Here is a 14,725-nt window from a genome sequence, read left to right as displayed (position 1 = left end):
TGCAACGGGTCTTCTTTATTGGAGAATTTTCATATATAGCCATTTTAAAATGGGCAACTTTCACATATAGCAAATAAAAAATTCATATTTGTATGCTATAGCAAACTTTGCATAATTGCGCTCCATAGCAAACATAAAAACTGTATAATTCGCTATACATATACAAGTGTATAATTCGCTGGCCTATTTCGCTGCAATTGTATAATTCGCTATCCTATTTCACTGCAATTGTATAATGCACAATTATATAATTCACTACCTATTATCGCTGCAATATTAAGTGTATAGCAAGAAGATATATGTTTTTCTCTCGCTTTATACAAAAACAGAAACACAATATATATACTTCTGTTGTTTAAAGCTAGAGAAAATTATATTTCACTGCAATTGTATAATTCGCAATTGTATAATTCGTTGACCTTTTTCTCTATAATATTTGAAGTAAAATGTTTGTAAATTGTATAATTAAGTGTATAACATGAAGATATATATTTTTGCATGTGTATATACAATTTTCTCTCGCTTTATACAAAACAGAAACAGAATTATACACTTCTGTGTATAAAGCGAGAGAGGCGAGCGAGAATGGAGAGTGGCGAGCGAGATTTCTGGGAGAGAGACGCTGGGAAATTTTAGCTAACGTTTGCTATGGAGCACAATTAAATCAAACCCTAGCTATTCCATTTATTTTAGTTTATTAGTTTTGCTATTATATACAATTTTCCCATTTAAAAATAGCTTAATTATTTTTCATAAATATAGTTTGATAATTACAATTTGTAGCTACATGTTATAGGGATGAGAGAGGTGAGCTAGACTGGAAGAGAGAGGAGAGAGGCAAGAGAGGGGGGGGGGGGGAAGAGTGGAGAAAGATGAATTGCATATGTATATCAGCTAGATAATTGTATATTATATATATATATATATATTTGTATATTTGGCAAGCAAGAGAGGGAGAGGGAAGAGAGAGGTGAGCAACACTGGGAGAGGGAGGAGAGAGACAAGCGAGAGAGGGCAGAGAGTGGGAGAGAGGTGAATTATATGTGGTATATAATTGTATATTATACATATGCATTTTTATATATAGCAAGCGAGATTGGAAGAGGGAGGAGAGAGGCGAGCGATATTGGGAGAGGAAGGAGAGAGGCGATCAAGAGAGAGCATAGAGCGGGAGAGAGGTGAATTGTATATGTATATAGGTTAAATAATTGTATATTATACATATGTATTAGTAAATTCTGTCGAATTATACATATACAAACGTGACTAATTATACAAACTCGAAGTCAGTCCACGTAATTAATGTATGATGTTAATCGCGAGTGGTAATTTCAGCAAATTATAGTTATGATGAGTAATCAAATAGTACAAGTTTACTTTGTTGCGTAATTTTCCTGTTTTTTTGGATGCTCTATAATGGAGTTGTTTGAAACTAAATCCGAAAAAATAATTGAATAAAAAAAATGATTGATTTATTAATATAGGTTATTGATTTAGATAGTTTGATAAGGGAAGATTATATAATTAAGCTAACATTTAATACTTAATTATGCTACGTGACTATAGTTTTAATTATTAATTATAGAAAATGGTTATTGTTTAAGAAAATTGTTAAATTGGGCCTACGTTTTTTTAATAGAATGTGTAGTAACCCAATTCCCATTTTACACAAATCTTTCCACTACCTCACTCTCTTCCGCTCTCACTTAATTTTCTCTATTAGTCTCTCGATCCCCATAAATCTCTCAACTGAATCAATTTTGGATTTTGAAAAAAAAAACTCCCATCAATTTTTATTTTATTCTTTTTAATTTCTCTCGTAGTTTAATATTTTTTCAATCATAATTTTGATATCAGAAGATATTCTTCATCCATCTTTTCAGACTACATATACCCTTGGGCCTTGAAACTAAAATTTTCCTATATATTTATTTCTTTAAAAATTATTTTTTACGAGTCATTTTCTCTTATTAGTGAAATAAAATTATTTTTTGATTAAAAGTTACCTGATCAGAAATAATATACCCGCCCTATGAGAAAGAGATGGACCTCTATTTTAAATAACAAACACAGATGTTGTTCATTTTAGATGATGGTCACGGAGACAACATAATTAAAAGGAAGCAAATACTTGAATTAATTATTGTGTATACTACATAAGAAGATCTTAGATCATGTTAATATTCTAATATTTATGTCAACTAATGGGATATCTATATAAATTGGCATTGTCGATTCAAGTTATTCGAGCCTTGCTCCTCCACTCAACACTTTTATAGCTAAAGAAGACAATCACTAAATCATAATAGTTGAAAATAACTAACGGCCACTAATATATATTATAAAATCACTAATTAACCCAAATGTTCTATGATGATGATCTCTCTTTAAATATATGCGTTTGTGATTTCTTGTGTTATCATTGTGATAATGGAAGCGAGAAGCTTAGAGATTTGAATAAGCCTAGCGATTTTTGTTATTGAAGGTTTGGAATGACAATATATACTTTTCTTTTTGGTGTTTAGTTGAATATAGTGCCTACTTCCTATATATGAAAAAATTGGAAGACATTCAAAGCGAAGAATCAAGAGGCTTTCAAAACCTCTAGTAAGCATCAATTATAAACCAAATTCGCTCAATATCGAAAATTCAAACCAACATGAGTATCAATTTATGCTCAGCTTCAAAGTCTAGATAAAACTTAGTATAATTGAAAATGAAAGAAAATACTTCAAACTTAAAGACCATTATCTTTCTCAAACTTAAAATGGTTCCTCAATTTAAGGTTTAATTCAACTCTCTTGAGTTTAACAATGTCACTCCACTAGTTAGTCCACCCCAATGAAAATTTTAATTGATTCTTGCACATGCATCCCTCTTGCAAATAGGGCAAAAGTTCTTGAGTTTGATCCACTCTCTAATACAATCCAAATGGTATAAATGACCACAGATGATTTGAATGAGTTTTTCCTTATCGTAATAGTCATCCTAAGACAAACATGACCCATAAAAGGAGAAGGTCAGAACCAAACTTAAATAAGTTTACATACTTGGGGTGGGGTTCTAAAATTAGGTGTCACTTACCAAGCATATGGAGCAACGCTCCTTGCCATCAAGACATGTTGACTTGGGCAATTGGTATGTATGGACCTTAATGCTTAAATGAAAAGCCAATAATCTTAATCTAGCAGCAATTTGCGCGTGGAGTTCCAAAATTTCCTAAAATATAAGAAACCCATGTAACATGATAACATATCCATTAAAAGAAAATTCAAATATCAAACTTTAAATTATTGCGTTTTCAAAGCATTACCTGACCATCGCCTCCAAATCTTTCCTGAAATATTGAAATCATTTAGGAGTAGACTCATTGCCCAACAAAATAGAAAAAACATCTAATATACAAAAAACATACAAGTTCGCAACACTTTTAGAACAATCAACTCACAAGGAAATGAAAAGGATACCAAAGGCATCAAGAAAATGAAAAGAACAATACTTTAATTTCCATTTTCTATGTGAAATGTTTAAATCCACTAGATTAAAGGGAATTTTGATAAATTTGACAACAATATTAATTTAGGACTAGATGATTAAAAGGTTTACTTTATTTTCTTAAAATACATGTCAAGTCAAACTAGGTCATTCTTTTTTAAGCCAAGGGGGTATCATTTATAGGGAAAATGTTTCCCAACTGAATATACTCATCAAACATTTATTAGATTTCGAAATATAATTAAGAGTTGAATATTGTTTGAACATCTGACAATTTCTGAAATATTTACAATTGAAAATAACCCAACCAAGAATTACTGAAAAATAACAATAAATGTTTTCTGAGTGGGTATTTTTTTATATTAGCAACAAATACCTAAATTAAATAAAAGCATACAATTATGTTTAAAATCAAGTGACAAACACAATTTAATTAGTAAGGCATGAAAAAGATAAACAAAACAACCTTGGTTAAGTGAAGAAACTTAACTGGAATCACGTTTTGTGTAGGGAATAGAGCAAGATATGTATGATAAAGTCTTTGGTAGGCTGCCCGTTGTTCCTCGATTCCAACAATACTTTCAGTTGTGCCTACATCTCTTGGCACATTGGCAGGGGTTGAATTTCCACTGAAGGTCGAGTTGTCAATGTGAGAATTGTTACTCTCCATTTGAGCTGCAACGAAAAATATTTTGTTGTGTGTTAGACTGATTGGTTGAGATTTTGAAATGTCTTTTGTGGAATGAAAAAACTAAATTGTACACAAAGCACATGAAAGTGACACTAGTAGACAATGGTTAGCACATATAAAGAACACTTGTGTCACATAAGAACATCTTTAAAGCAACATGTTGAATGTCTAGTGTATATTATCATCTATAAAGATAATATTGTTACATACTTACTTCTTTTTCACCACCGTATGGAAAGTACTTTCATATTTTACAAGATTTTAAATACATGTAAAGTAGCTGATACTGATAATTAAGTAGTGTTATTTAATAAACTTAATGGTAACTTATTGGAGCTACTAGAAAGAACATCACTTTCTGTTCTCTCTCTTTTTCACATATATTTTGAATAAATGATTAAAGTACTTCTATGAGAATCGAATGCACCCAACGGAAAAAAGAGGAATTTAATTGGACATATTAAAGTACTTAGAATTTTGAACCAAATTTCCTTATATCACACTTGAGATTACCTAAGGAAAAATCTATCCATAAAGTGCTCAACCACCCTAAGGCTTCCCCAAACTGCAACAACATATGCACGCGGGACAAATGATACCTCGTTTTAAGCTATACCTACCCCCGCCCAGGGACAACTCAACTTTCAAAAATGAGGAATCCGTCGTAGTCACCCAAATTTAAAGCCCCCATTAAAAAATATTTTCAAACACATATACATACAGTTTAAAATCATAGAAAAATTAAAAAAAAATAATTAAAAAAAGATAAATTTACATTTAAAAATAAAAAATTAAAAGTTAGAACTCAGATTTATTTGTCTTTAGGCCACTAATTAGCCCGAGCTGTCAAACCCCCTCCCCACAACAAAAAATCCCTCTTTTCTATTCAGCAATGATCATTCATCAAATTAATTCAACATCAAGCCAACTTCCACATAAACAAAATTGCAAAGAGAACAGTCCCACTAAAAAGTTCAGAAGAAATTATAGCTAACAGAGATAGAAAAACTACAAAAAAAAAGAGGTTCATATGCATACTAATTGTTAAAATAAGAAAAAGAAATAATTCTCTCTTGCCATAGAGAAGTATCTAGCTTTGAATTTTTATTTTAATTATAAGCTAGTCTTCTTCAAGAAGGAAAGGAGTATCATTGGTATCTAATTAATCCGAACTAAAAATCAATGATAATCACCCAAAAAAATTATCAATTACTCAATCAATTTTCCCTCAATTTCAAATTTCGTAGGTTGGCTATATGACTTTCTTCGAATCTATTTCATTGTATATAAGATCTTCCCCAAACACAAGAAATCCAAATAAACCTCTTGTTCTTAAACTATTTAGAAGGTTCATCATCGTTGGACTAATTTTAAGTGATTTTGTTAAAAGTTTAATGGATAAAAGAATAAGAACAAACTAAAACCAAATCAAATGATACAAAACCTCAACCACATTCAAAAAAAAATAATACAACTACTAAGAGGAAAAATTTAGGGCAACTTACGAAGAAGAGTTTCACAAAGCGGCGCAGAGAAAATATGTATCTTCAATCAAACAAAATGATAGAGGAAAATGAGGGAGAGAGTAATAAATATTTAATACCACATAAATTACAATAATCTAGACTCATGAGTAATAATGTTAAAACAACAAATTACAACATCTCTTTTCTTTTTTGGGAGTAAAATATAAATAATGTATCTTCTATACGAGATAGTAAATGTGCAATTGCATATTTTTCCACTTCAATTAGACTAAAATAAAAGGCATTATAAATAATTTTAAAAAAATCCACTCAACTAGATCCCAGTTGGCAAGTAAGCATTTTAGCTTTGATAGTGCACATAAAGACACCTCAACTAGTATTTTAATATAAATTTCTAATGTTTCAATTCATTGATGTATTCTCAAGTCAAGTGAGACTATCTCAAGTTGTTAAGCACGTCCACCATCAATCGGTGTTAGGAAAAATACTATAATATTGATATTGGATAAGATTTACAAAGAACTGAAAAGCTTATCACAAACTCTGTGTCGTGACAAGCCACTGCCTTGAAGTGATTTTGATTGGACTTCGGTGCAAATCGTTGTAGCCGATCACTCCCCAAGATTCCATTGTTACTCTCAAACACGTACACTCGTGGCTGGAAGTTTGGAGTTTGCCTGTGACATACGGGGAGCACCCCTAGACGTAACTGACGTCCTCGTCCTCGTCCTCGAAGAGGACTTAGACAATCCCGTAGCATTCGTCATTACATGTCATAGGTCAAAACACGAAAAAATTAGAACTTTTTACATATGCATAGTGAAGTGTACTTAAACTTTTCACATATCGTATAGGCAGTTTACATAGACTCCTCTCACAGGAAGCTTATATAGGGTTCTCTTTTAGACAACATAACCAATATACATAAGATAGTCTAATAAGATCTTCGTCTCACATAAAACCATCTAAAACGAGTACAATATTGGACTTAGCCATTACAACTTTAGTATGCCATATAGGCTTACAACAATGTATCAAATGATAAAGAAAAGAACAATTTCTTTAGACAAGACGATTACAAAGCTAGAATATGGAAAAGGTAACATCCCCGAACATGAGGACCTACCAACCCTTGGTGAAAGAAATCCAAGTCTTCTTCAATCAATCTTCTAGGAACTCAATGGCCAAAACCTACATAATTGTAAAAAACATAGAAATATGGGTTAGTACAACCACTTGTACTAAGCATGGATATATGCACACAAAACATTTGAAAGCATGCATGAAAGTGACTATTTCTTTGAAAACATGCTAAGTCATTTAGAAAGTCTTTAGTGCACATACAAGAGAGAATATACAATATAAGGATCACAATAACATAAAACATGTCCATAACCAAACATAACATCAATACAAATCCATATCAACATTACATATTCAATATCTCATATTAACATATCATACAAAATCCTTACCAACAATCCCATCTCAAGCCTACAAGTGCAATGCTCATGCAAAGCCTCATAACCGCACACAATCAAGTAAACAAGATAGGAGATCATAATTAATGTTTTGCTTCATATAACATATATAATAGATAGTCATTACCACATATAACAATTTAGACCAACAACATGTTCATCAATATAGACAACATCATATAAGAGTATCATCACTTAAAGTCAACATTTCATAATACATAACATCGTAATGCATAAGACCATCTCCTAGGACTCTCTTTAGAGTTAATTTGTGCAATGTCTAGGTAGATTCTCATACCGCTGCCTATTCTAAGTAAACCCCTCAAGTCATCCTAATCAATGTCTAATCTTCATTTATATTTAGTCATTCCTTTTACTCTCGAGAACAATTTCCTTAACCGATATAGACCACACATGAGCTAAATATGGAATCCGGTGTCATGAAACCCTACATCGAAAGAAGGTGATTTACTTTCCAAGGTAGAATCAAACATGTACATAGCCTCTAGGTGGATCCGCTACCTAGTATTCCTATTGGGGCAACATAGTTCACGAACAAGGAGACGTTGTAGAGACCATCTTTGTGCCATTCGCATTGTAATCTCTATATCATGAGAACACAGTTAACCTACCTTACCTACTTGGGAAGGGACACTTTTCATTACTAGTTCACTCGATGCTAAGCTAAAGTCCCTTTTTTGTTATGCCTTAAAATCAACCATAATGTAGGTCATATGGACTAACCCCTTGTATAATCAAGTCATTAGCTTTTCAGGTATAGAATGAGAACTACCTTTCATTTACACCATCATAAGTGAGATCATCATAATCAATTCAGACTCAAACTTGCATGATCATATCCCTATCAAGATCTCACAACCATCCTATTCATTCCAACGCATAATAATAATCATATCATCTTAGTCTCAATCTAATCTCATATACTACTTCAATTGCACATCATCATCAAATACAATCAATCATCATTGAAGTAAAGGATTAAGATTACAAAGTCTTACCACATAACCTTTATAAGCCATCTTAAAGATCTTACCATCAACCCATCACAGTTGCCCAATAATCCACAATATCACCATTATAATATAGTGAATTAAACAATAACATAATCAAATCCATTGACCATAATCATCTACCAATCCAATTCATAACTAGGGTTAGGTAAAATGGTTCATCTATGAATTCTTCAAGAATTATATCTAATCCCCAAAATACACGACAATAGGCAGTCCATGAATGAAATTGAATAGTTAACATAAGTCTAACAATCAATATATTCATCACTTTCCGTCATATCATAAGCAAGATCCAAGAGAAAAATTACAATAATTCAACATCAATTACTGAATAATATACAACTAATAAATCATAGGTAATCACAATTCGTCATAATCAATCATCAATTTCAAGTTTAGAAGAAAACTCATTTGTAGAGAAAAATCGTTGGAATTGGGTGATTTAGATTTCAACTTTGAAAGGACCTATTGGGGAAAGGAATCCCAAGAGTGAAGAACTCATACCTTAATGAAGCTTTATCCACAAAATTTGATTAAGAACCATGGAGACTTTGTCTCCTTCTTCAAACTTCTTTTTTCCTTCAATGGAGGATGAATAGAGAGAGAAAGTAGAGAGAGGTGAGAGCTTTTGGGTTTTGATATGAAAATTTTGATTTGAGTGAGTGAATGTGAGGTAATTGAAAATCAATAAATAATCCTCCCATAAAATACCCAAAGACCCCTCACTTAAGTTGACCATTTAATGAAGTCAAACTTAAATTCTAAATGTAAGATTTTCATCGGGAAATAAGTTCGCATCGCGGAGCTATTCCTGCAAGATTTTCTAAATTAATTTTCCAAATAATGGAGTCCTCTACGTGTCCGCGATGCGGACCAAGACTTTTGGTCCTTGGTGGACTATGTATGCGACGTGGAATCATTTCATCTCAGTGCAATTTATCGCTGCCTTAGGCGACTTGCTTTGGCCAAGGGTAGGGTCCCTTCGTGGACCCCTAGGGCGATCCTTGGGGGGTCGAAACTGGACATTTTGACCCTATATACATCATCTTACCTATTTAAAATGATTGTACACGTTTTATACTTCATTTAATACTTCCAAACCTTCACAAGACCTAAGGACATTTACTAGCTCAATTTGCACTAATTTTCGAATGTCACGACGTTTCTTGACGTTTTGACTCTAAAACTTCCTAATTGATTTATATACATTATTTAAGTCCTATAAATAGTGTCTCAAGTCTTAGTTAAACATGTGAGGCTCTAGACTACGCCATGGACTTTGGGAGTGTTACATTGCCCTCAAACCAATTGCTAAAAGAATTCTAAGAATAAGATAAGAAGAAGGGAAAATTTATAAGTACCCCCTAAACTATGACCGAAATCTTAGAGACACATCTTAACTAAACTAAGGTCCTATTGCCCCCATATAATAAAGTGTTTAGTGCACTTTTGGCCAAATATGGGGTTAAACAACATAAGATGACAACACTGTATCATCCGCAAGCAAGTGATCAAGTCGAGGTATTGAACCGGGAGATCAAAGAGATATTGGAAAAGACAGTGAATACCAACAAGACAGATTGGGAAAGGAAGTTGCATGATGTTTTGTGGGCATATTGGATAGCTTTCAAGACACCCCTTAGTATGTCTCCATATAAGTTGGTGTTTGGAAAGGCATGTTATATGTCTGTCGAGCTAGAGCATAAGGTTCTTTGAGCACTAAAAAGTTGAGCCTCGGTTAGAGTGAAGCACCAAACCTGCAACTAGATCAGATTAATGAAATGGAAGAATTCCTTTAAGGGCTTATGAACGGTCTGCACTGTATAAGCAAAGAATGAAGTCATATGATGATAAACACATTGAGAAAAATATTTTCAGTTGTAGTGACTTAGTGATACTTTTCAACTCCAAACTTCATCTATTTCCTGGAAATTGAGATCCAAATGGTCTGGGCCATTTAAGATAACTTAGGTATTTCAGTCGGGTGTGATTGAGCTTGAGAATTACAAATGTAAGAGGTTCAAATCCAATGTTAGTGAAACAAGACATACTTAGGAATCCCAGGGGAAGTAAAAATAGTGGAGGATTGCAAACTTGATAAAATCTGAGTAATCAAGAAACGTTAAATTATGCACTTCTTGGGAAGCAACCCATGATTGTAAATATAATAGGTAATTATATTTTAGCATATTTTTCATTGTTAATATAGTGTCACTGTATGTTGGTGCGTGTAGGAAAGAGTTGATCAAAGAACTAAGGATATGGGAGTAAGAAGGTCTTCATGGGTACCCTCACAGGGCGTGGTGCTCTTCACGAGCAAACTCAAGGCCCGTCTTAATCACCAACAGCCTTAGAGGAGCTACTGGAAATCGCAACAATAGGTTCACGAAAGGGTTTATAGTACGTCAGACCCTATACAAACTGTTTATCCTTTCACGAACCTCAAGTTAGTTCTCTAACCTAAGAAATGTACATGAGCACTCACACGGACATGATGCTCTTCACGAGCACCATCACAGTCCGTCATGAGTTAAGTCGGCAATGCTAGTTCTAAACCGATCCAACCATATTTTTAAATATTTGTAAATATTTTGTATAGTCCCTAAAGTGCCAAGGGTCGAATTTCTTCCTTTTTTCTATCACTTGTAACTGTTTACAGTGCTATTAAACAATTTTTGTAATACCCTGGAAATTAGTAAATTAAACTAGTTCTAGATCTTTATGATTGAGTTGTAGAGTTTGATGTGAGGGTTAGAGTTATAAAATGACTTCCCGAACTTAGAATGAAGGTTTTGGGGGTTAAATGTCAAAGTAAGACTCTTCAAGGACCACTTAAAGGGTCATTGAGAAGGACCCTAAAACAACCCCAAAATCTGTCAAAAATCAGCCTTCCACGAAGGGCATCTACTGCCAGTAGATGAACCCATATCCGTGGGAAGGGGTCGTGGGTCAAGGCCAAAGTTTCTACTGTTTTCATAGAGGTGCAATATGGCCCGTAAACCCGCCTACGGTCCGTGGGTCGTGGTTCTCCTGGGTGGGGCTTTTTTTGAGTTTAGTTATTTTAAGTTGGGACTTAGGGGTTAGTTCATAATTAATTAGGGGGTAAATGAGGTCGGTAAATTAGTTATTAGGCCACCTGTATAAGCTTAATAGATCCCTAAACTAAGGAAATTAAATCATTCTTCCAAGACCTCAAAACTAACCTAAATTCTCTCTCTAAAAGAAGAGGAAGAGGAAGAAGAATAAATAGAGTTACATAAATTTTTCAGATTTACAAACATTAATTTCAGATTTTATACAAATATATACATTTATTGTATATTTTTTTTGTCCAATAGTGCTACATATACAATAAGATTCATTTGTATTTATCAATTTTTTAATATATAATTTTTTGATACATTTGATTTGTTTAATTTATGAAAATTTTCTAATTGTATAATCTTAGCATACAGTTAAATGTATGATAATACAAATATAATAATCACTTCATACCAATATAATGTATATAAATTATATTCTAATACATATACATATTCATTATGATTTTTAGACAACTATACAAAAATTAATCATCAAAATTATACTTATACAAAATAAATGTGCAATGTATACGTTTCAGTAAACGAAATATGTAACTCATATAAGTCAATATATACAAATATAAATACAAAACAATTGATAATAAATATTTGTTAGCATGGAGTAACTCTAATAAGATACAATTTCATAATTTATGAGATTATTTTATTTTTTGTCAATCGAAATTATCGTCTAAATTTATTAATTTTTGAAAAATGAATTGTATATACTATTAAAATCATGTGAAATATACAAAGGAATATTTTATAGCTACTGAAACTATAACTATGTAATGTAATTAGGAAAACTATTACTAGAAAGCCTAATTAAGTTTCATATAGTAGCAATTTGTGAAAATTTCCCTTTTGATAACAATTATGGTTATTATCGGGCTATTAATTCTTAGGGTGTGTTTGTTAGGAAGGAACACATTTTTCAAAACTTTCTTCCAACTTCAAATTATAATTTTTTTGTTGAAAAGATTAATTTTTTTTGTCCCTCCCCCACCCCCACCCTAAAAAAATCACAACTTAAAATTTTAGAGAAAATAGCTAAATGCCTCCTTCATCTATTAGCCAATTCTCAACTACACACTTATCATTTACGGTGTACCCCCCATAACTTTTTATTCTTGATATTTTGTGACCCTCAAACGCTTACCTGTCCAAGAAGGTGAATACACCTCTTGTAGGCATGTAAGGGCTCAACAATAAGACATAAAATGACTAAAATTGAACTAAAGTCCACGTGGCAGTCTCTCATTGGAGATTATATAATTAATTCATTTTTTATTCTCTCTCTTTCATTATATCACAAAATTGTTATACACATTTCATATTTCTTCAAGTTTTTCTCAAAGTCCTTCAAGTGGTGGTCTTCTAAATTTCATCTCTAGGAACTCTGAATCAGTTTGTAGCTACTGATTTATGCTTAGTTAATCATACATCAATCGTTTATAGCAACAATAACCACCTAACTCATAAGAAACTTCATATATAAAGCTAAAAAATGGAGTAGTTCAAGTTTTTTCTTAAACCCCCCCCCCCCCATAATTTCAGCAAAAAAAAAAAGAAAAAAAAAGTCAAACCACAATGAACCGACAATGGTGAATTTGAAATTTCACTTTCTAGTTTCATTCTTACCAAAATTTCACTTCCCATTTGTGAATACCTATTTGTGAATTTTTGTATTTATTTGAAGGCATTTTATGTAAATTTCAATTTTCAATTTTGATAAAAATAGAAATTTTACATAACATGGAATTATTAAATTATTATTTTTATAATATTTATAATTAACAGTAAAAAAATTTTAAAAATAAATGTTTGGTGATTCATCGCCTGTGATGCACTGTTTGACATAAAACTGATTATGACGTTTTAGGGAGGTGATTATTGTTGAAAGAAGCTTGACGACTAATGGAACACATCGAAGGAACATGTTCATCGAAGCAAGCTGAAGAGTTAGAGTTAAAGTCTACTAACTCTAACTCGTCAGCCTGCTTTGATGAAGTGTTCCATCAGTCGTCAAGATTCTTTCAACATGAATATCTTTATTTTGTTGAGACATTCAAGAATCTCAGAAACTGAGGTGAGTTGTAACGATACATAAGTGACAAAAGAGTTTTTGGACAAAATCTTTTTTTTGTGAATGTTGAATCAGCCGTTACAACTTGGAGATCGATGAGTTGAGGAAAATTTTGGAGATTCGATACTTTACAGAGACAAGCGTACTTTATCCCTATATAATTGTTTGAAGATCCTCTCAATTCTTATATGAAATTGTCAGAAAAATAATTAGAATTCTTCTCAAGTTCAATGAAGATCCTCTCAATTTTTATTCAAAATTTTCAAAAAAGAAAAATTGAGATTCAAAATTCTTGTCTCAATTCATCAAAAATCCTTTCATATTTTGTTCAAAAATATTGAAAATATTGAAAATTTTGAGAAGAGACATCGTGAATATATTCCCTAGTCTGTATTTGGAAGTGAAGAAACATGAGTAGGAATTTGCAATACTATGCGTTGATACAACACACAAAAAAACTGTAGAGATTTTGTGTAGTCAAATTTTTGATTTGCGATCTCGAGATGGATATATTACTCATGATACATTGTTGTTTTAAAAATATTTGGTAAATTGTTAAGTATTGTACCTAATATATTAGAGTAGTAAAAGTTGTCTATAAGGTGTTTGATTTTAGATTGATAGATTAACGTGTGATAATTATTATGTATCAGATACATGTAGTGTTAATTTGTATAAATGTATTTCATTCTTAGATGAATATTGCTTGTTTGATTTTATATCAAAACATTACTGTGTGATATATATTAAATATCAGGTACACACATATAGTGTTAGTTTGTATGAATGTATCATTGTCAGAGAACATATATTTTATGGTAATTTGTATAATGTATCATGACTATTAATATGTATCCGAATACGAGTGATACACACTAGTTATTAATTTGTATCAGTTATAATACATTATGGTTTATGTACCAAGATTATTATTGGTGAACATCAATATACAACAAAAAAATTGATTTATTACTATCTATATTCTTTTAAAATTAAAAAATGTTGAAGATATATTATAAATCTTGATATATTGTAAATGATACATTAGACATTACTTATGTCTCATGTATGTAAGTATTCAACATGAAACTCACTAGTCGAGTATTCATTAATATTAGGGTTATCAGAAATTTCATAATCTATTGTAGCAATAATGTATCAGAAATTCATACCAGTATCAAAGGCTAATTTATGAAACAAGATAACCGACAAGACTATATCTTAATGGTTTAGCATGCCTACTAACCGAAAATTGATAGGTTATTATTAAACTCTACAATCACAAGGGGCTATGAAATGTCGGTAATTGCATTGTCTAATTACTATTGAGTTCCTTTAGATTTATTCGTTTTGTTTCCATTTATTATT

The 14,725-nt window shown here is 31.8% G+C and overlaps 1 protein-coding gene across 1 annotated transcript; it reads right to left on the bottom strand.

Annotated features, from left to right (window-relative positions):
• Positions 1-2,618: 2,618 nt before the first annotated feature.
• Positions 2,619-5,899, bottom strand: LOC104645905 (probable E3 ubiquitin-protein ligase ZFP1). The gene is made up of 5 exons (XM_010318668.4): positions 5,692-5,899; positions 3,986-4,170; positions 3,314-3,337; positions 3,085-3,219; positions 2,619-2,988 (listed from the first exon to the last, which is right to left on the bottom strand). Exons 2-5 carry the CDS (start codon positions 4,163-4,165, stop codon positions 2,851-2,853), a joined length of 477 nt encoding a protein of 158 aa, XP_010316970.1. The 5' UTR covers positions 4,166-4,170; positions 5,692-5,899; the 3' UTR covers positions 2,619-2,850.
• Positions 5,900-14,725: the final 8,826 nt, after the last annotated feature.

The sequence above is a fragment of the Solanum lycopersicum genome, chromosome 2, assembly GCF_036512215.1.
Source record: "Solanum lycopersicum chromosome 2, SLM_r2.1".
Taxonomy (NCBI): domain Eukaryota; kingdom Viridiplantae; phylum Streptophyta; class Magnoliopsida; order Solanales; family Solanaceae; genus Solanum; species Solanum lycopersicum.
Note: the sequence above shows the minus strand (reverse complement) of the source record. Positions and strands in the feature narration are given on the sequence as shown.

Coding starts and splice junctions, on each gene's coding strand:
- LOC104645905 (XM_010318668.4), bottom strand. CDS start 4,165: ATGGAGAGTAACAATTCTCACATTGACAACTCGACCTTCAGTGGAAAT. Junction 3,220..3,313: donor GATTTGGAGGCGATGGTCAG/GTAATGCTTTGA, acceptor CTTATATTTTAG/GAAATTTTGGAACTCCACGC. Junction 2,989..3,084: donor AGCGTTGCTCCATATGCTTG/GTAAGTGACACC, acceptor TGTTTGTCTTAG/GATGACTATTACGATAAGGA.